Source organism: Rana temporaria, chromosome 3, assembly GCF_905171775.1.
Source record: "Rana temporaria chromosome 3, aRanTem1.1, whole genome shotgun sequence".
In the NCBI taxonomy this organism is placed as follows: Eukaryota; Metazoa; Chordata; class Amphibia; order Anura; family Ranidae; genus Rana; species Rana temporaria.
The window spans coordinates 374070281-374093270 of NC_053491.1; the positions used below are offsets into that span (position 1 = coordinate 374070281).

Consider the following 22990-nt stretch of genomic DNA (forward strand, 5'->3'; position numbering starts at 1 on the left):
GGGGGCATGTGTCTAAAAGACAAATGTTCCCTTCTAGCCCAGCCCTCTTAACTACAAGGAAAAAACATGGGTTTATGTGTATAAGATTTACCCACAAACTCATGTTTTTCTCACACAGTTAAGAGGGAGAATCTGATGCTGCTGAAAAGATACTTTTTTAATCAAGCTAAATAATATATTATTATGCTATATGTTATAATATAATAATTTATTATTTATCTATTTTCTGTGAAATAACTGGTTTGAAGTTATAACTTCAAACTTCAGTAATTTGTCCCCTAAGCCATCCGCTTGTGGTTCCCTTTAACCACTTAAGGACCGCCTAACGCCGATATACGTCGGGAGAATGGCATGGATGGGCACATTCACATATCTGTATTTGCGCTTTAAGTGCCCAGCCGTGGGTCGCGGGCGCGCGGCTGCGGACCCGATCGCCGCCGGAGTCCCGCGATCGGTCATAGGATCTGAAGAACGGGGAGAGGTGTGTGTAAACACACCTTCCCTGTTCTTCACAGTGGCACTGTCATTGATTGTCTGTTCCCTGATATAGGGAAAGGCGATCAATGACGTCACACGTCCAGCCCCACCCTACCAAACATAGGTAGAAGAATATTTTTGTTTATAGCGCAAAAAATAAAAACCGCAGAGGTGATCAAATACCACCAAAAGAAAGCTCTATTTGTGGAAAAAAAGGATGCCAATTTTGTTTGGGAGCCACGTCGCACAACCCCGCAATTGTCAGTTAAAGCGACGCAGTGCCGAATCGCAAAAAGGGGCCTGGTCTTTTACCTGCATATTGGTCCGGGTCTTAAGTGGTTAAGGCAATTGTTTGCTACAGAATAACAAATTAAACATCTATATTAAAGACTCTTACAGCTTCTGTGTGAACCGGGTGCACAGCAAATAGGAGTGCAGTGCCCAATGCCGGTCTGCGGTCTTCAAATACGGTCCGACTGCACACATAACAGAGCAAGGCGCTGACCAGGCTGTGTAATACGACATTCACCATATGGAAATAGAAGGGATCCAGACCCCACAAATATACATTCATCCTGCAACAGGAGAAAAGAAAGAAAATGTTAAAATGTATCTAAACCCTAAAATAAACTATAATAATATTGAAGTTTACCAGTCCTTACATGTGGTGGCTGCATTAATTTTCTTTTTTTTTCCAGGCTAAATACATTTACTGCAAGTACAGAAAATACCTGTAGATCCTGCCTGAATTCCAGTGTGTTTGTAATTTCCTGTGGTGTGGACTGAACTGAAAACTTGTAATAATGCGATTAACCTTCCCAGCTATCTTCTTTTAAATTACAGAGAATCTCCCACCTACGTGCTGTATGTTATGGAGAGGAGGAGAAGAGGGCAGAGTATGAAGTCCAAATCATGAGCGAGAAGGGTGATTACATTACTGCTTCATAAATATCGTACATTTAGGCCCCTTTCACACTGAGGAGTTTTTCAGGTGGTTTAGCGCTAAAAATAGCCCCTAAATACCACCTGAAAAACTCCTGCCCAGCCTCCTCAATGTGAAAGCCTTTCACACTGAGGCGATGCGCTGGCAGGAGAGAAAAAAAAAACCCTGCAAGCAGCATCTTTGGAGCGGCGTGTATACCTCTCCTTCACTGCTCCTTCCCATTTAAAACAATGGGAAACCGCAGGCGGGCGGTATTAACCCTTTTTAGGCCCCTAGCGGGGGTTAATACCGCACCGCTAGCAGCCGAATCTGTTTTCGTGACAGCTCCAAATATGCTTTCACACTGCTCTATTTACCCTCGACAAAGTGGTGTGAATAGTCCCAAAGGATTTAACCACTTGTTGGTTGGTCCTTTTTCCTGACGTTTGTTGCTTACGTTAAGCTTAAGTTAAAATCAGTGGGCCAGATTCACAGAAGAAGTACGCCGGAGTATCTACTGATACTCCGGCGTACTTTCAAATTTGCCACGTCGTATCTTTAGTTTGAATCCTCAAACCAAGATACGACGGCTTTTGGCTTCGATCCGACAGGCGTACGGCTTCGTACGCCTTCGGATCGTAGGTGTAATACTTCGGTGCCCGCTGGGTGGAGTTTGCGTCGTTTTCCGCGTCGAGTATGCTAATTAGCTTTTTCCGGCGATTCACGAAGGTACGCGCGGCCGTCGCATTCTCTTACGTCGTCGCTAGTCGGCTTTTCCCGGCGTATAGTTAAAGCTGCTGTTTCGTGGCGTATAGATAGACTTGCCATGTTAACCACTTGCCGACCTCCTCATGTACATTTACGTCAGCAGAATGGCACAGACAGGCACAATCACGTACCTGTACGTGCCCTGCTAGACGTGGGTGGGGGGTCCGTTCGGGACCACCCCCGGTACATGCGGAGGTCGGGTCCCCTCAGGGAGCGATCCGGGACGACGGCGCGGCTATTTGTTTATAGCCGCTCCGTCGCGATCGCTCCCCGGAGCTGAAGAACGGGGAGAGCCGTATGTAAACACGGCTTCCCCGTGCTTCACTGTGGCGGCTGCATCGATCGAGTGATCCCCTTTATAGGGGAGACTCGATCGATGATGTCAGTCCTACAGCCACACCCCCCTACACTAGTAAACACATACACAGTGAACACTAAATGTTACAGCGCCCCCTGTGTTTAACTCCCAAACTGCAACTGTCATTTTCACAATAAACAATGCAATTTAAATGCATTTTTTGCTGTGAAAATGACAATGGTCCCAAAAATGTGTCAAAATTGTCCGAAGTGTCCGCCATAATGTCGCAGTCACGAAAAAAATCGCTGATCGCCGCCATTAGTAGTAAAAAAAATAAAAAAAATAAAAATGCAAAAAAACTATCCCCTATTTTGTAAACGCTATAAATTTTGCGCAAACCAATCGATAAACGATTATTGCGATTTTTTTTACCAAAAATAGGTAGAAGAATACGTATCGGCCTAAACTGAGGAAAAACATTTTTTTTATATATGTTTTTGGGGGATATTTATTACAGCAAAAAGTAAAAAATATTGCATTTTTTTCAAAATTGTCGCTCTATTTTTGTTTATAGCGCAAAAAATAAAAACCGCAGAGGTGATCAAATACCACCAAAAGAAAGCTCTATTTGTGGGGAAAAAAGGACGCCAATTTTGTTTGGGAGCCACGTCGCACGACCGCGCAATTGTCTGGTAAAGCGACGCAGTCCCGAACTGTAAAAACCCCTTGGGTCTTTAGCCAGCATATTGGTCCGGGGCTTAAGTGGTTAAAGTATGGCCGTCGTTCCCGCGTCGAATTTTGAATTTTTTTTTTTTTTTGCGTAAGTCGTCCGTGAATAGGAAAGGACGTAATCCACGTCTACGTTAAAAAAATTACGTCGGTGCGACGTCATTTCGCGCAAAGCACGGCGGGAAATTTCAAAACGGAGCATGCGCAGTACGTTCGGCGCGGGAAGGCGCCTAATTTAAATGATCCACGCCCCCTACCCGGATCATTTGAATTAGGCGGGCTTGCGCCGGAGGGATTTACGCTACGCCGCCGCAACTTTACAGGCAAGTGCTTTGTGAATCAAGCACTTGCCCGTAAAACTTGTGGCGGTGTAACGTAAAAGCGATACGTTACGCCGCCGCAAATGTACCTTAATCGGGCCCAGTATCTTTTACTAGACAATTACTTAATTACTTAGAACCCCCAAACATTATAAATATATATATTTTTTTTTTACAGAGACCATATAGAATAATATGGCGGTCGTTAACTTTTTTTAATGTCACACAGTTTTTGCAAAGGGGTTTTTAAATGCAATTTTAAAAATACACTTTATTCAATTAAAAATATCCAAAACATAATATGTATCCCAATATTTTTGTATAACATGAAAGATGATGTTACGCCCAGTAAATAAATACCTAACATGTCATGCTTTAAAACTGCATGCGCTCGTGGAATGGCGCCAAACTACAGTACTTAAACATCTCCATAGGTAATGCTTTAAAAATTTGTCCAGGTTACCTCAGTGCTCTCACTCAGAGGTCACGGGGATACCTCACATGTGGGGTGCAAACACTGTTTACATACAGTATGTGGGCGTGACCTACATATGCCTGCACTACTGCACTCGAACACGCGGGGACAGGGGCACTTTGGATTACATTTATTTTTTTTTATTTTTTTACACTGTCCCTTTAAAAAAAAAAAAAAAAAATGTTGATCACTTTTATTGCCATCGCAAGGAATGTAAACATCCCTTACCATAACAATACAGCATGGAAGGTCCTCTTTATGGAGAGGTCTGGGGTTCTGATAGACTACAAATCTCTCCTCTACCCAAAAAAGTTTATCTTTTGCTTTAAGGAAAAAAAATAAAATAATAATCATGTTTGACTGGCCTGAGAACCGGAAGTGACGTTGACGTCGCACCGATCCTCCATGAAGATGAGTGGTGGCCATCTAGCCATCACTTATCTCTATGGAAAAACTCTGCTACTGATCGGTGTGGGAAGCGGCGGGAGGGGGGCACCTTTCCCGCTACTTCTAAAAGTCATTTTGCAGTAAATCCGCTGCTGGGATCACTTTTACAGGAAAGCCGGCCATCCGAGGACAAAACACTGGGGTTACAGTATAACATCTAGCTGCAGCCAGAACTCCGGTAAAGGGGGTTACCGGGTTACGAACCCGTTAGGGACTTTCCTCCTGTTTGGAAATCGTAAATGTTTATAAGTCGGCCGACTTTTCCGATGTTTCGTTGAATGCCATTCTGCGCTAGGCATGTGCATTTCGTTTCGTTAACCTCTGTAGAACCAGCTATTCATTTAATCTCTATGGCCCCATACACACGAGAGAATTTATCCGCGGATACGGTCCAGCGGACCGTTTCCACGGATAAATCCTCTCAAAGATTTCCGCAGATTTCTATGCGATGGAGTGTACTCACCATCGCATTGAAATCCGCGCAGAAATCCTCTGGCGATGACGTGTCGCGCCGTCGCCGCGATTATGACGCGGCGACGGGCGCGACGTTGTCATATAAGGAATTCCACGCATGCGTTGAATCATTGCGACGCATGCGGGGGATCCCTTCGGACGGATGGATTCGGTGAGTCTGTACAGACCAGCGGATCCATCCGTTGGGATGGATTCCAGCAGATGGATTTGTTCTGCATGTCAGCAAATATCCGATCTGCTGGAATCCATCCCAGGGGAGATATATCCGCGGAAGCAGATCCACTGGCGTGTACACACCATAGGATCTATCCGCTCAAACCCATTTGATGGGATTTATCTGCGGATGGATTCTATGGTGTGTATGGGGCCTTAGTTGATTTTATGTTCATAACTGATTTTATGATATTTCATACCAATAACATTTTTCTCGTATTTTCATATAAATCGTATCGTGTGCCTTCAAAGCCCAAACCACTAGTTCTTACTCCAATTCCTCGTTTCGTTCCGAATCAAAATTCGTACAAATTTTTCATTATTCGGACATTCGGGTGCATACGAATTTCCGAATTGTAATATTAACGAATTTAACCGAATCCGAACAAAACAATTCGATTAGAAAACAAATTCAAATGAAAATTGAAAGCAAATTTGAATCAAAATCTAAAAAATATAAATCGATTTCTAAAAAAAATATACAATAATATAGAATATAAAATAATAAAACAATAGAATGAAAATCAAAGAATAGTAAAGAACAGAATGGAATGTAATAGAATGTAATCAAATACAATAGAATATGACCTGGCTTCTTCTATCTATCTTCTATCTATCTTTCATTTTCTGAAATTCGAAATTCATATAGAATGAACTCAAATTCGAATAGAAAAATATTAGAATAGAGCAGAATACAAAAAAATATATATATATATATATATATATATATATATATATATTATTCTACTCTTCTAATTTCGAATTTCAGAAGATGGTTACGGTATATATATATATATATATATATAAATGTAATTATATATATATATATATATATATATATATATATATATATATATATATATATATATATATATATATATATAATTATATATAATTACATTTATATTTATATATATACCGTAACCATCTTCTGAAATTCGAAATTTATATAGAATTAACTCAAATTCGAATAGAAAAATATTAGACTATAGCAGAATAAAATATATATTTATATATATATATATATATATATATATATATATATATATATATATATATATATATATATATATATATATTAGAAGAGTATAATAATAATAATATTTATATATATATATATATATATAAAAAATTTTTTTATATATAATAAATAAAAAATATATATATAAAAATAAAAAAAACATTTTGGAGCCGCGATATCCAGAAGACACGCCGAGGAAAGATGTCATCTCCCTCGGCATGGACCAGGTAAGTTACTGATGCCTCGTTCTAAGGTAAGTATTTCATAATGAGCTAGTATGCGGTGCATAGTAGCTCATTATGCCTTTTGCTTTACAGGGTTAAAAAAAAAAAAAAAGTTCATCGAGTTTACTACCACTTTAAAGGAAAATATTTTGCTTGCGTTTTTACTTTTTAGCAAGGTAACCCTGCTGTTAAAGGGCTCTAATGCCGCGTACACACGATAATTTTTCGGCATGAAAAAAACGTTGTTTTTCAAAAACGTCATTTAAAATGATCGTGTGTGGGCTACACATAATTTTTCAGGTTCTGAAAAACAAAAAAAACAAAAAATTCGAACATGCTGCATTTTTTAACGTCGTTTTAAACTATGTCGTTTTTCGGGTTGTAAAAAATGATTGTGTGTGGGCGTAAAAAACCTGCGCATGCTCAGTTAGGAGACGAGAGCGCTCGTTCTGGTAAAACTACCGTTCGTAATGGAGTAAGCACATTCATCACGCTGTAACAGACAGAAAAGCGCAAATCGTCTTTTACTAACACGGAATCAGCTAAAGCAGCCCAAAGGCGAATGGAACTTCCCCTTTATAGTGCCGTCGTACGTGATCATTTTTTTAAAACGATGGTGTGTGGGCAACGTCGTTTTAATGATGAAGTTGGGAAAACGTCGTTTTTTGGACATGCTAAAAAACGTTTTTTTTTTCATGCTGAAAAATGATCGTGTGTACGCGGCATAATATTTTGGATTTCCCATCACTTTTTTGTCTTAGACCTCTTTCACACTGGGGTAGTTTTCAGGCAGTATAGCGCTGGAAATAGCCTCTCCTAAGCGCCTGAAAACCGCCTCCCATTCATTCAAGTATGACTTTTCACACTTGAGTGGTGCGCTTGCGGGACGTTCCAAAAAGTCCTCCAAGCAGCATCTTTAGAGTGGATTAGGAGCGCTTAAAACAGCGATAAAGCGACGCTAAGACGAGCAGCGCTTTACAGTGAACGCGCCTGTTGCTAAAAACTGTATTTCACGATATAAGCTCAGTTTAATGGTAAGAATAAAGTGTGAAATGCAAGACTTTGGTGGGTGTAAAAAGATGCCTGCTTGGCGACTTCAGGCTTACTGGGGCTGACTGCGGGGTGTACCAAGATAGCCGAGGCGGAATGTCATTTCCATTACAAGTTTTGATGTGTCGCCTAATCTGAAGGAACACCGGCTCCTAATCGTGTGACCACTGTAACAGGCCACACGATCACTGACCCTTTCTGCCTCCCTGATCAATCAGAACTGTTTAAAGGGATGCCACAGCAGGCGGGAAGGGGTTACGTTTATCCGGCCTGTGAACCGAGCGCATAATCTCGCTGTATCAATTGCATTCATCATAAAAGTTATTTTTGTTTTATATAAAAAAAAATAATACAAAAGGCGCCACAAATTTTTAGAATTTCCTCCAAATTTCGAATGAGAACAAACATGGCAGGTCTTAGCATTCCCACTGAAGCCTTAATGCAGGCGAAATCCCACAGAGGGGATCGGATTACATATCTCACAGCACACAACTGCGGCGAGCTGGAGGCGCAGCCTTTGATAATATGTTTACATTTTCAGTGCGGTTTGGTTCTAATTTAAGCCTGAAAGAGCGCATTGTGATCTCCCCGCAGATGTCTGTGCTATTTGTAGCTTAACCAGCAATTAGCATCTTCAAAGCACCCCATTTCATTTGAAGCTTGACGTGTGAAATAGCACTGCCACGGCGCCGTGTTGAAAACTCAATCAATTATTTTTTTTAAAAAAAAGTGTTAAATTGAGCATGTTTTTTTAAGCGACTGCAATGTCTTCTTAAAGGTCCCATTCACATTTGCGAGTCGCGTAAACGTGCGTTTCACAGGACACACATAGGGCAGCCCATTCACTTGTCATGCCCAAGAAGTTCCTGCACTTTTCTTTGGGCATAGGGATTTGCACGTTTGTTACTGCATGTTTTAATACATTTGTTGTGTGTGAAAACACGCGTCTGCTGGCCACGTTTGAGGTGCCATGACAATAGGTGCACAAATGTAAGTGGAGCCTCAAGCTGAACTTCAGCCTTCCCATCAATTGCACACAATTATACCTGCTCCTCTCCTGAATTGAGATAGCTTACTCTGATTAAACTGCACACTGTGAGCATCTCAACATTTATATATATACTAGCTGAATAACCGGCGTTGCCCGGTCTTCCTATCTTAACCTTTTGGGGAGGAAAATCATAGTAATATAAATATACCCATCTTTTATATAAGAGTGTAGGTAAGGGTTAATTTAACTGTCATATATTTGTATTTGGCATATAAGTAATATGTGTACCAGGTATTATTGAAATATCTCCAGGCGTACAGAAGTTATGTGGGAACATACATTTCCCATTGATTTGCATGGGACTTTAAACAAAAACCCCGACCCTCACAAATGGGGGTAGTTAAGGGATACATTAACTATCCTATAGTTTAAGTGGACATATAAGTAACATGTGACCAAGTGTTATCGAAATATGTACAGCCGTTTGGAAGTTATGAAGTAACATGTATTTCCCATAGAGTTGAATGGGACTTTAAAGGAAAACCCCGACCATGGCAAATGGGGGTGGGTAAGGGTTAAACCACCTATCCTATGTTTGTTGCTGACATATAAGTAACATGTGTGCCAAGTTTCATATTAATATCTTTAGCCGTTTGGACGTGATGCTGGAACATACATACATACACACACACACGTTGAGTTTTATATATATATATATATATATATATATATATATATATATATATACACACATATACATATATATATATACATATACACAGGGCTCAAAATTTCAAGTCCTGAGCTACTAGCCAAGCCTTAAGAGTTACTAGCCACTAGTTGCACCACCCAACCCCTCCCCTGCCCCACCCCTAAACACGCCCTTGTAAATTATCTCATGGAATGACACTGTTAAATGTTTTAAGCAGAATTAAGTTCCAAAAATAATTATTATTAACAACAAACGTTAACAATATTAACGTAAAACATATCAGTACCCATCAGTGCAGCCTCACTGTGCTGATTCTATGCGTAACTGATTCTATGAATCAGCCGCATAGTTAGGACGGGCGGATCACAGACATACGACGGCGTATATTGTTTCCAGCTTTCTCTGTAGTCTACAAAATTAAGGTGACCAGATTTTCAAATGAAATCCGGGGACACACACACACATATACATACACATATATATATATATAATATATAGGGTGCGCGCATCCATGGACCCCGCCGGCGTGGCCCACCTGACCAATATTGCAGGCTACACAGAACCTCATCCGGAGGTAAAAGGGGACTCCAGTGACTTACTGGATTCCCGATCCTAGTTAGAAGATCCAAGGCTGGATGCCGTTTGATTGGGGGGTCGGCTTTAGGGGAACCCGGAGGCAGGTTGTCCAACAGGGCTTGAACGAACCAATCGGGGATCTGGTGACCGGAACGCTGACAGGTACGCTTTGCTGTCATCCGGTGACCTATGCAGAAAACCAAAGTGACACTCCGGCTGCCAGGCTTGTGATAGGGGTCTGTCTGGGGGCACTTTACCCACTCCAGCTAGAGTGGTACTACTAAGAGCAGGACTGCTCTGTTCATATCCAGGCCTGATACCGCAAGGTTCCTTTCTCTCTTCATCAACCTTTCCTTTCCTAATTGATGTTGGCCTGGAAATAAAGCATTGGAAAACCTTTATTCACTGTCTGGACCTTCGCTCACTACTTTGTTTCTACAGTTGCACCCCTGGGCCACATCAAGGTAACTTAATATGCCGATCCCAACAACAAATCAGCGGCTCCTGCGGGGGTAGCGCTACACCATAAAGAAAGGATATGAATCCACTTTGAGTGCCCCAAATGCTTTTACAAAACCAGTTATGTTGTAAAAGTAGTAGTTACATCATCACTGTGCTACACATACCCCGCACAGAGAGCAATGCTGTGGGTGGGACCCAGCAGGCCCCACCCACTACAGACTGCTTGCAAAAAACTACAGGAGGGGGCGGAGACAAGACCAGTCATCCTGCACAAGTAGAGAGAGCAGCAGTGACCGGTCTTTATTACAGGAATAAGAGGAAAAGTTTCACACTGGATTACTGCACAGATCTGGAAGAAATACACACGGCACACCAACATTTAATGAATAATACACATGCTTCTTGTATTTAGGCAATATTTGCTTATCCTGGAGTTCAGCTGTAAAGGGAATTTACAGCTGGCATGATTTTTCAGATGGCAGGGTGGTATAAAGTGGAATCCCCCTCTCCTTTCAAATCCAGTTACAGTAACAAAGCCGAGTACAAATGTAACCGGAGAAAGTTGTTGAGAAGAAAAGCCGCTGTGTTATCCATACCACGCTGTGAGGAAAGGGGGGGGGGGGGGGGGGACATTGTTTATACACTGAGGCTGACATCTGAAACTATTTTACTCTCCAGGCAGAGGCATGCTATCGGGTAATAACGTGTAAACCTTGTTTATAGTCGTCCTGGGCCATTTATTGGCCAACCACACGCTTGCACTGCGCACATTTATGAAATATCTTCCCAATGAATCCCCACAGCTCCCCAGTGTCCACCGTCATGGCTGAGAGATTACTGCGGGAAAATATCTCTCGCCTTTTTCTACAATTCTCTTTCTTTCTCAGTTTTTCTAATTCCAGGGTCTTTCTGTGCCCAGAAACAACTAAAACATTTGCTGGTCCCCATAGGAATCCCCAATGTGTGCAGAAACATCTGCCAATGTCCCCTGAATTGTAGTTATTGGCCATTTACAGTGCAGCTCACAGCAGCCTCAGGAGAGAAGTATGCAGAAAAAAAAAGTTTACTCCCCAATTTTAGGATGTACTTAGCACCATGACCTATTACTAATCTCTTCCATTACTTGATTACTGCTCAGCAACACCATATCCCCATCACTGAATATCACTTAATATACTGATGTAATATCCATGGCTCAACACCATGTTCCTGACACAAAATATATGTGTATTTCCTATACAGTGAGGGGAAAAAAGTATTTGATCCCTGCTGATTTTGTATGTTTGCCCACTGACAAAAAATGATCAGTCTATAATTTTTACGGTAGGTTTGTTTTAACTGTGAGAGACAGAACAACAAAAATATCCAGATTTTTTTTTTCAAAGAAGTTATAAATTGATTTGCACTTAATGAGAGTGAAATAAGTATTTGATCCCCTATCAATTAGCAAGATTTCTGGCTCCCAGGTGTCTTCTATACAGGTAACAAGCTGAGATTAGGAGTGTACCTAACCTCAGCTTGTTACCTGTATAAAAGACATCTGTCCACAGAAGCATTCAATCAATCAGATTCCAATCTCTCCACCATGGCCAAGACTAAAGAGCTGTCCAATATTGTAGACCTACACAATAGCAGTGGCGGTGCGTCTATAGAGGGCGCCAGAGCGCCGCCCCCTCTGGCTCTCGTGCCGCCATTGATTACAATAACATAGATTCATGCATTGCATGAATCTATGTTAATGTTGCTGATGCCGCCGATTACTCAGATGGCCGGATGGTGAGCGCCGGCCACCTGAATAACAGCAGCTGGTTGGCTGTGTGGAAGTGCCTATCAGAGCCAGCGGCTCTGATAGGCTTTCCGAGTACAGCCCTCAGGCTGTAGTCGGCTTCCAGGAAACGTATCTAAGGGACGTACGGGGGCTGCGTTCCTTAGGTAAGACTGACAGCCGTCTCAGCCAATCAGGTTCACCGGTTTTGGCTACCGGTAACCTGATTGGCTGAAGCGTCATCGAGGGCGGGAGAAGACATCAAGGGACGTGGAAGGAGGATGGCTGACCCCAGAAAGGTAAGTGCCGGGTGGGGGAGGGGCATTTTACAGGGCACAGCGGCATCAATGGGCACAGTGGCATCAATGGGCACAGTGGTGACAATTGATATCCCAGTGGCTGCATTTGATGGGCACAGTGAGGCTGCAATTGTGTTTTTTATTTTTTTGTTTGAACACCAGCCGCCACTGTGTAATAGGCTACAAGACCATCGCCAAGCAGCTTGGTGACAGGGTGACAACAGTTGGTGTGATTATTCGTAAATGGGGGAAAAAAGAAAAAAAAACACAAAATAACTGTCAATCTTTCAGGGGGGAGCAGATACCTGTCAAATGCAGGTATCTGCTCCCAATTCTGGGGAAAGATCCCCTCCTCCTTCCCCCCACTGCCTTCTGGGATACACACAGGTCCCAGAAGACAGCAGGGACCATTCAGAACGTGCAGCGCGACTTGCGACTGCAGAGGGAAAAAGGCTGTGAGGCCGCAGGGCTTCACTTCCTGTTTCCCTTAGCAAGGATGCCGGTGCCTGCACCCTAAGCTGAGGGACAGGTCAGCTTTAGGTGCCGACATTGCGGGCTCCCTGGACAGGCAAGTTTTTTTTTTTTTTCCCAGGAGGAACTTCGCTTTAATATAAATATTTTGACATCTCCTGCTCAGCAAGACAATATCCCTGTACCTATGTAGCATGCACTGCTTTGCTCTGCTGTCCTTTATCACTTCCTGTACATAACCTTACATCCACTACACAGCAACACAAGGGGTGTTATTTACGAAAGGTAAATCCACTTTGCACTACAAGTGCAAACTACAAGTGCAAAGTGCACTTGAAATTACACTTGGAAGTCTAGTCGCTGTAAATCCGAGGGGAAGCTCTGAAAGGAGTGAAAGCTCTGCAGATTTTTTTATTCAATCATGTGCAAGCTAAAAAAAAATGTTTTTTTATTTTCCTTGCATGTCCCCCTCGGATCTACAGCGACTGCACTTCCAAGTGCACCCTTTTGGTGCAGCTTCGGTGCCATATGAGACATACAAAATGAATGGGCTCAAATCGCACAGCACAGAATCGCATGCGATTTGAACAGGAATGTGGAATGATCCCTGTCTGAATCACGTGCGGTTCCCCACACTGCACCAGTGTGACCCTGGGCTTAGTAAGGGTGACCATAATAAGGTCTTCTGTACCTGAGACCAATGAGAAATGTTCTCTATATGGAATTGTTGACTATGTAATAAGAATCATAGCAATTCAACATTAACATAGAATATGTCAATGCTCTATAAATGTACACTTTACTAATAATCATATACCGGTACCTACTGTAAGGGTGAGTGTCGATGAGCCTTTGTTTGCTTTAATCAGGATTTGCATTCCCATACAAGTCTAATGCCACTTGAAGCAGGGAAAATGCACCAATTAATTCTGAATAATCTCAGAGGCATCTCAAACTGATGACCCAGCATCCTACTGCTACATAAATATCAGAAACCTTAGAATAATCATTACCTCATGTAATAAGAAGATTACCGGGGACCTATGAATCCCATTCCCATCCAGGGACATACTGGGATCCCCCAACCTAACATTACATGGCTGAAGAATACTTAGGCTTGGAAGACAAAGGCCCTCCTGGGTAATAGTGTTAATTTAATCAACAACAATATTTTCATCATAGCATTTGTAAGCTGCATGTTTTCAGTGACAAAATCTAAATGAAAATAAAATTCTAATTAAGTAAACTGACAAAAACTATGACGAAAATCAGAATGAAAATGTAAGGGATGTACATTTAGCCACCTGAACTTCCACTTTTCTTGGAGCTCCACCTGCCTGTTAAAGCCCCAGCCCCCTGACTCTATTATCAAACTGTATTGGCTGAGAGATGCAGGCTTCCATCAATCCTTTCCCTTTCCTATGCAGTTCCACACATTACACTCAGTCATATCGTCTCTTTGGCACCCTCTGCTGACCTTTTGTAAATCAGCAACAAAATTCCATCCTCAGCATATATTAATAGCACATTAACTACAACTGCCGTATAGTAAAATGATGTCAGACGGGATCCGTCGTATATGATGTCGCCTCTCATGCACCCACGGGGGCATGCAGCGCGGCGATTGCGCCGTGTCACTAGGAGCCGATGACGCAGATTTTTACCCATGTGAACAGCTGTTTTCAAGCACAGCCGATCAACATGTAAACACGGAAGTGTCGTTTATCAGCTCTCCTCGCCTCAAACTGTGTGAGTGTGAGGCAAGGAGAGCCAATTAGCAGCATCTCCTCACAGAGGAGACTGTACAGGTAATCAGGGCACTAATTATCAGTGCCCTGATTATCAGTGCAGCACCAGCAGTGCTCATCAGCAACACGAATCAGTGCCCATCAGTGATGCCAGTCAGTGCTGCCTTACAGTGCCCATCAGTGCCTGCTCATCAGTGTCCATCAGTGCTGCCTATCCATGCCACCCATCATTGCCGCCTATCAGTGCCACCTTTCAGTTCACACCAGTGCTGCCTATCAGTGCTGCATATCAGTGCCACCTATCAGTGCGACTTATCAGTGCCACCTATCAGTGCCCTCTCATCAGTGCCCATAAGTGCCACCTCATTAGTGCAGCCTATCAGTGCTCCCTCTTCAACGCACATCAGCGAAGGAGAAAATTTGCTTAGTTACAAAATTTACTGGCAGAAACTAAGAAAAACTTATTTTTTTTCAACATTTTTGGTCCGTTTTTCGTTTTTTTTTTTTTTTGCAAAAAGTAAAAACCCAGTGGAGATTAAACAACACCAAAGGAAAGTTCTATTAGTTGGAAGAAAATTATAAAAATGTTATTTGGTTACAGCGTTGCATGACCGCAGAATTGTCATTCAAATTGTGACAGCACTGAAAGCTGAAAATTGGCCTGGGCAGGAAGGGGGTAAAGGTGCCCTGTTTTGAAGTAGTTAAAGTTTAAACATGTATTGCACTACCACATAAGAATAAGTAGGGGGCATCTACTAAGCTGATGAAAGAAAAAAAAAAAAATATATATATATATATATATATATATATATATATATATATATATTTATTTATTTACTTAGGAAAAAAGGCTTTTCTTATTTTTTTCCTTAATATTTAATGTTGGTAATATATTCAGGTAATATGTGCAATGACATTACAGCCAAAAGAGTTTACAAGTTTGTTTGTTTTTTTATATATTTAAAAGTTGCACTTTTGTTTGTCCAAATGCAATATTTTTGTTTGTTTATTTATAAAGATGTTATATATCGCAGCGACTAAATCTGTGTCTGTATTGCATGTGCAAAAAAATAAATAAAAACGTATTTGATTTTAGGAAATTTGAGTTGACTAAAATATACTAGGGATTTTAGTCAACTAAAAATAAAACAATTCAGATGAATAAAGTATGAGTAAAACTAAAATGGCACTTTAGTCAAAAGACAATAGCTGGATACACACTATACAACCTTTGTTGTTAGATTTTCTTTGGATTTACCTTCAACTATGTAGTGTAAGGGCCGGCCTGATTGCATACAAATTGAAAGTGTTTAGGTTTGACCTCATATACGGTTTTGGTAAATCTAAGGAAAATGATATAGTGTATATCCAGCTCATGACTAAAACTAAATCAAAATTTGATGTCAAAATAAAAACTGCTGGGTACCTGAAGCTCAGCACACACAGTGGCCGATATGACTTGTGACTTGTGTTGTCATTCATGGCTTTGCCCCAAAAGTCATTCCTGAAGACACTGCTGAGGTTGGTCTCTCCTCGGCTGTCTGGGTTGTTGAGGATGGCCCAGATGTCATCGTGGACAAACTCCCCATACAGAGACCTGGCAAAGCATAGACCTGCCACCAAGGCCGGGAGGGCAAACGTCCATGTGCCAAGATCGACCCCTTTGGTAAAGAAGGAGTTTCTGGGTCTTCTGAGTCCAGCTTTATAGCTGTCATCCGGCATCCCGCCTGCACAGTGGCTCTTTCCAACCCCATTAGTTGTGTTCCTGGGGCTCTCTCTAGGGGTGCTTGTTACCCCACCATTGGAATGACCTTTCTGGGTGACAGCTGGGAAACTTCGCCCATTCTTCATGCTCAGGTCTGTAGGCGAGTTCTGGAGGTTCCTGGACCCCCTATGACTTGGGGGGTCATTTTCTACCTGTTTGATGTTTCTTTGGTTCCCGCCGTTAGCCATACTCGTCCCTTGTGCCAACTGCTCCACATTATTAGGGGTATTTGGGCATACCTGATCATCAAAGGCCCGCCCAGCCCTTCTCATACTCTTCACAACCAATGGATGCCTCACATCTTGTGTGGAGCAAGTCTCTGTCAGGCGTAGGCTTACTGCTCCACCCTAAACAATATGTCTGAAAATCTCCTCCTCTTTAGGGTCAGTGGTTCCTGAATCTTGTCCATCTTATCCATACACTTGGCTGGCAGGCTGAGGGATCTCTGAAAGAAGAAGAAGAAGAAAAAGATATTTCAGACCTTGTCAGTAGATCTCACTGGGTGGGCTCTCTAGGACAACTGTCCCAGCCTGGCCCTGCAGCTGTCTATAATAAATGTTCCTCAATGATAGGAGAGCTGTCTCCTATATAATATATCCATTTAACATTTGTAATGCATCATTTCCTGTCATCTCTTCTGTCATCACACTCTTCTGTTTCTTTACATTTGCCTGTCTCTTTACATAGCAGCTTTCAATATCTCTTTATCAGCTGTCACATTTTTACAGAATCTGCAGATCAGCTGTCCCTGTCCTGAGCTGGAAAGTCTCTATGAATGATGTTACTGTCCTCTGAACTCCCTGGCTGTCATCTCTCCCTTATCATAGGTCAGATGAGGTCTCTCTGCCAGGTATCTCAGATCTCTCTCTCTCTATGGACAGTCTCCATCTGATCTCTCTCTCTATGGACAGTCTCCATCTGATCTCTCTCTATGGACAGTCTCCATCTAAACTCTCTATGGACAGTCTCCATCTGATCTCTCTCTCTCTCTCTCTCTCTCTCTCTCTCTGGACAGTCTCCATCTGATCTCTCTCTCTCTATGGACAGTCTCCATCTGATCTCTCTCTCTCTCTCTCTCTCTGGACAGTCTCCATCTGATCTCTCTCTCTCTCTCTCTATGGACAGTCTCCATCTGATCTCTCTCTCTCTCTCTCTCTCTCTCTCTCTCTCTCTCTCTATGGACAGTCTCCATCTGATCTCTCTCTCTCTCTCTCTCTCTCTCTCTCTCTCTCTCTCTCTCTCTCTCTCTCTCTCTCTCTATGGACAGTCTCCATCTGATCTCTCTCTCTGGACAGTCTCCATCTGATCTCTCTCTCTCTCTCTCTCTCTCTCTCTCTATGGACAGTCTCCATCTGATCTCTCTCTCTCTCTGGACAGTCTCCATCTGATTTCTCTCTCTCTCTCTCTCTCTCTCTCTCTCTCTCTCTCTGGACAGTCTCCATCTGCTCTCTCTCTCTCTCTCTCTCTCTCTCTCTCTCTCTGGACAGTCTCCATCTGATCTCTCTCTATGGACAGTCTCCATCTGATCTCTCTCTCTGGACAGTCTCCATCTGATCTCTCTCTCTCTCTCTCTATATGGACAGTCTCCATCTGATCTCTCTCTATGCACAGTCTCCATCTGATCTCTCTCTCTCTCTCTCTCTCTCTCTCTCTGGACAGTCTCCATCTGATCTCTCTCTCTCTCTCTCTCTCTCTCTCTCTCTCTGGACAGTCTCCATCTGATCTCTCTCTCTCTCTGGACAGTCTCCATCTGATCTCTCTCTCTCTCTCTCTCTCTCTCTCTCTCTCTCTCTCTCTGGACAGTCTCCATCTGATCTCTCTCTCTCTATATGGACAGTCTCCATCTGATCTCTCTCTATGCACAGTCTCCATCTGATCTCTCTCTATGCACAGTCTCCATCTCTCTCTCTCTCTCTCTCTCTCTCTCTCTCTCTCTCTCTCTCTCTCTCTCTCTCTCTCTCTCTCTCTCTCTCTCTCTCTCTCTCTCTCTCTCTCTCTCTCTCTCTCTCTCTCTCTCTCTCTCTCTCTCTCTCTCTCTCTCTCTCGTCTCCATGTGATCTCTCTCTACAGACAGTCTCCATCTGACAGCACAGCGCTCACCCTTTAGGTTGTAAGAGGACTGCTACGTCTGTGTATTGTACCCAGTGCCGGGACAAGGTAATTTGGTGCCCAGGGCGAACATGGCAAACTGCGCCCCCCCCCCCTCCCCCCCACATACACAATATTTTCGGGCCATCAGCACAGCATTGGAGCTCATTGTGGCAGTCAACAATTGCTTAACCTGCTATCCTCTAGCCTGCAGAGGCTGTATTAGGTCTAGAGGATAGCAGCTTAGGCAGTTCCTAATGGCTCAGTCCCTAGGATCAGTAAAGGATAATTGCCTACAGGCCCTCTTACCAGACCCAGCGAAACTTCTGCAGTAGTGTAGCATGTCTGTACCCTGGTAGTGGCTCAGCGTGGCTCTCTCTGGTGGTTCTGGTTAGCAGCGTGGCTCTCTCTGGTGGTGCTGGTTAGCAGTGTGGCCCTCTGGTGGTTTTGGTTAACAGCGTGGCTCTCTCTGGTGGTTCTGGTTAGCAGCGTGGCTCTCTCTGGTGGTGCTGGTTAGCAGCGTGGCTCTCTCTGGTGGTGCTGGTTAGCAGCGTGGCTCTCTCTGGTGGTGCTGGTTAGCAGCGTGGCTCTCTCTGGTGGTGCTGGTTAGCAGCGTGGCTCTCTCTGGTGGTGCTGGTTAGCAGCGTGGCTCTCTCTGGTGGTGCTGGTTAGCAGCGTGGCTCTCTCTGGTGGTGCTGATTAGCAGCGTGGCTCTCTCTGGTGGTGCTGGTTAGCAGCGTGGCTCTCTCTGGTGGTGCTGGTTAGCAGCGTGGCTCTCTCTGGTGGTTCTGGTTAGCAGCGTGGCTCTCTCTGGTGGTTCTGGTTAGCAGCGTGGCTCTCTCTGGTGGTTCTGGTTAGCAGCGTGGCTCTCTCTGGTGGTTCTGGTTAGCAGCGTGGCTCTCTCTGGTGGTTCTGGTTAGCAGCGTGGCTCTCTCTGGTGGTTCTGGTTAGCAGCGTGGCTCTCTCTGGTGGTGCTGATTAGCAGCGTGGCTCTCTCTGGTGGTGCTGGTTAGCAGCGTGGCTCTCTCTGGTGGTGCTGGTTAGCAGCGTGGCTCTCTCTGGTGGTTCTGGTTAGCAGCGTGGCTCTCTCTGGTGGTTCTGGTTAGCAGCGTGGCTCTCTCTGGTGGTGCTGGTTAGCAGCGTGGCTCTCTCTGGTGGTTCTGGTTAGCAGCGTGGCTCTCTCTGGTGGTGCTGGTTAGCAGCGTGGCTCTCTCTGGTGGTGCTGGTTAGCAGCGTGGCTCTCTCTGGTGGTGCTGGTTAGCAGCGTGGCTCTCTCTGGTGGTGCTGGTTAGCAGCGTGGCTCTCTCTGGTGGTGCTGGTTAGCAGCGTGGCTCTCTCTGGTGGTGCTGGTTAGCAGAGTGGCTCTCTCTGGTGGTGCTGGTTAGCAGCGTGGCTCTCTCTGGTGGTTCTGGTTAGCAGCGTGGCTCTCTCTGGTGGTTCTGGTTAGCAGCGTGGCTCTCTCTGGTGGTTCTGGTTAGCAGCGTGGCTCTCTCTGGTGGTTCTGGTTAGCAGCGTGGCTCTCTCTGGTGGTGCTGGTTAGCAGCGTGGCTCTCTCTGGTGGTTCTGGTTAGCAGCGTGGCTCTCTCTGGTGGTTCTGGTTAGCAGCGTGGCTCTCTCTGGTGGTGCTGGTTAGCAGCGTGGCTCTCTCTGGTGGTTCTGGTTAGCAGCGTGGCTCTCTCTGGTGGTGCTGGTTAGCAGCGTGGCTCTCTCTGGTGGTTCTGGTTAGCAGCAGCAGCATGGCTCCCTCTTTGGCTTCCCCAGTACACTCCTCTCTTTCTGTTTCTGTCTTTTGGAGCAGTTAAGTATATCATTCATTCCCCCGGCTTGTTTCTGGGCTATGGGATCTCTTTCTCTCTATTTTTTTTTCCCCAGCAGAGTGCATGCTGGGAGCTGTAGTCCCTTTCCTGAGAGGCTGGCCGGATGGGAACAGTGCGAGGAGGGGTGGTGGACGGCACCCAGGTGACACCATAAAGAAAGCTGGCAGTTGTAGTGGGTGCTGTCAAGCCCCCCTCCCTCCAACCCCATCATTGAAGCTGTGATGGAGGCAGTGTGAGCGGGGGAGAGGCGAGCTACGGGATCTCAGAATGTTTCGCCCCCCCTTTCTCCTGTCAGCAGTGCGGGAGGAGAGACAGCGGCTCTCTCATTACTTTCGCCGCGTTGTTAATCTTCTGGAACTACATGTCCCATGATGCTCCAGACTAGTGGAGCATCATGGGACATGTAGTTCCAGAAGACCAACAACGCGGGGGAGTCAATAAGTGAAGCGCGGTGAAAGTAATGAGAGAGCCGCTGTCTCTCCTCCCGCACTGCTGACAGGAGAAAGGGGGGTCGGGGGGCGAAACATTCTGAGATCCCGTAGCTCGCCTCTCCCCCGCTCACACTGCCTCCATCACAGCTTCAATGATGGGGTTGGAGGGAGGGGGGCTTGACAGCACCCACTACAACTGCCAGCTTTCTTTATGGTGTCACCTGGGTGCCGTCCACCACCCCTCCTCGCACTGTTCCCATCCCGCCTCCGGCCAGCCTCTCAGTGTGTGACGCTGGGTAGGGAATACCAAGCGCCTGCGGGGGGGGGGGGGGGGGGGGGGGGGGGGGTTCTCCACTGACAGGGGAATCAATAAGTGAAGTGCTGGTCTGTTCTACGTTTCTGCCGGGTGCAGGAGCGCACTCGGCACATCATTGCAGGTGTAGGTATTAGGGGCTGGTGTGTGCAGACAGTTTTTAAGCACACAGCTAGCACTTCACATGCGCCCCCCTTCCTCCAGTAAATAGTAGCGCCCAGGGCACCCGACCCTTCTGCCCCCCCCTTGTACCGGCCCTGATTGTACCTACCTGTCTGAGCACTCTTTCCTCTGTGACACTGTATGTAGCCCCACCTCTCTGTCATCCCTCTATTTATTTCTCTACCTTACATAATATTCCCACTGATGACACCTTCCCCACCTCTAACAGGTGACGCTCCATGAGCATGTCTGACACCCCCTTCCCTCCTGTATACTCCATGCAGTCTCTGGTGTCAGTACAGGTGGAGGTGTCAGAGCCGGCAGTGCGCAGCTGTCATGGAGTATCGGCCGCTATCACATTCGCAGTGCGGTCTCCGGCTGTCAGCTGTGCGGTGCGCAGTCAGCGGAGTATGTGGGAGAAAATGTGCGGTCTCTCTGCTGAGGTCTCCGGCTGTCAGTGTGCGGCGTGCGGTGAACGGAGTGTGCGGTGCGATCTCTCTGCTGAGGTCTCCCTGCGATCAGCAGAAGGTGGGAGAGTCTGGGCAGTGCGGTCTCCGGCACTCACCGGTCCCTACGAGGAGGTCTGATACCTTACAGAGGACTCTGGTGTCTCCGCTGTCTCTCGGGGAGATCTGACAGTTGTAGGTTGTCTCCGATGCTGACAGTCTCTGCAGTCTCTCCTCCTCTCTGGACTCAGCACAGCTGCGAATAAACAGCAGCAGCCGCCTCCTCCCCGCGCATCCTCAGTGCTTCCCCTCCATCCCTCCTATTTGTCCTTCTCTAATCCTCCATCAATCCTTCGCTAATCCTCCATCCTTCTCTTCTCCTCCATCCCTCCTTCTATCCATCCTTCTCTAATCCTCCATCCTTCTTTTCTCCTCCATCCCTCCTTCTATCCATGATCCATCCTTCTCTAATCCTCCATCCTTCTCTAATCCTCCACCCTTCTCTTCTTCTCCATCCCTCCTTCTATCCATCCTTCTCTAATCCTCCATCAATCCTTCGCTAATCCTCCATCCTTCTCTTCTCCTCCATCCCTCCATCTATCCATCCTTCTCTAATCCTCCATCCTTCTCTTCTCCTCCATCCCTCCATCTATCCATCCTTCTTTAATCCTCCACCCATCCTTCCCTAACCCTCCATCCATACTTCACTAATCCTCCATCCTTCTCTTCTCCTCCATCCCTCCTTCTATCCATCCTTCTCTAATCCTCCATCCTTCTCTTCTCCTCCATCCCTCCATCTATCCATCCTTCTCTAATCCTCCATCCTTCTCTTCTCCTCCATCCCTCCTTCTATCCATCCTTCTCTAATCCTCCATCCATCCTTCTCTAATTCTCCATCATTCTCTTCTCCTCCATCCATCCCTCCTTCTCTAATCCTCCATCCTTCTCTTCTCCTCCATCCATCCCTCCATCTATCTATCCTTCTCTAATCCTCCATCAATCCTTCCCTGATCCTCCATCCTTCTCTTCTCCTCCATCCATCCCTCCATCTATCCATCCTTCTCTAATCCTCCATCCCTCCATCCTTCTCTAAATCTTCTATCCCTCCATCTATCCATCCTTCTCTAATCCTCCATCCCTCCGTCTATCCATCTTTCTCTAATCTTCCATCCCTCCATCTATCCATCCTTCTCTAATCTTCTATCCCTCCATCTATCCATCCTTCTCTAATATTCTATCCCCTATCCATCCATCCTTCTCTACTACTCCTCTATCTGTCCTTCTCTAATCCTCTATCTATCCGTCCTTCTCTTCTCCTCTATCCCTCCATCTACTCGTCCTTCTCTTTCCTCCATCCTTCCACCTATCCGTCCTTCTCTTCTCCTCCATCTATCTGTCCTTCTACTCCATCCCTCCATCTATCCATCCTTCTCTAATCTTTCATCCCTCCATCTATCCATCCTTCTCTAATATTCTATCCCTCCTTCTATCCATCCTTCTCTAATATTCTATCCCCTATCCATCCA

The 22990-nt window shown here is 44.9% G+C and overlaps 1 protein-coding gene across 2 annotated transcripts in view; it reads right to left on the reverse strand.

The window, feature by feature from the left end:
* TMTC1 (transmembrane O-mannosyltransferase targeting cadherins 1) overlaps window positions 1-21761 on the reverse strand; it is an 82829-nt gene extending 61068 nt beyond the window's left edge. The window contains exons 1-3 of one of the 2 annotated variants that reach the window (XM_040345545.1): window positions 21609-21761; window positions 15869-16652; window positions 875-1052 (exon numbers count right to left, since the gene is read on the reverse strand). In XM_040345545.1, coding sequence (XP_040201479.1) covers window positions 875-1052; window positions 15869-16479 — 789 coding nt within the window. In that variant the 5' untranslated portion in view covers window positions 16480-16652; window positions 21609-21761. Of the gene's footprint in view, window positions 1-874; window positions 1053-15868; window positions 16653-21583 lie in introns of both variants that reach the window. The other variant, XM_040345546.1, reaches the window with a different exon arrangement.
* Between the last annotated feature and the right edge of the window lie 1229 nt (window positions 21762-22990).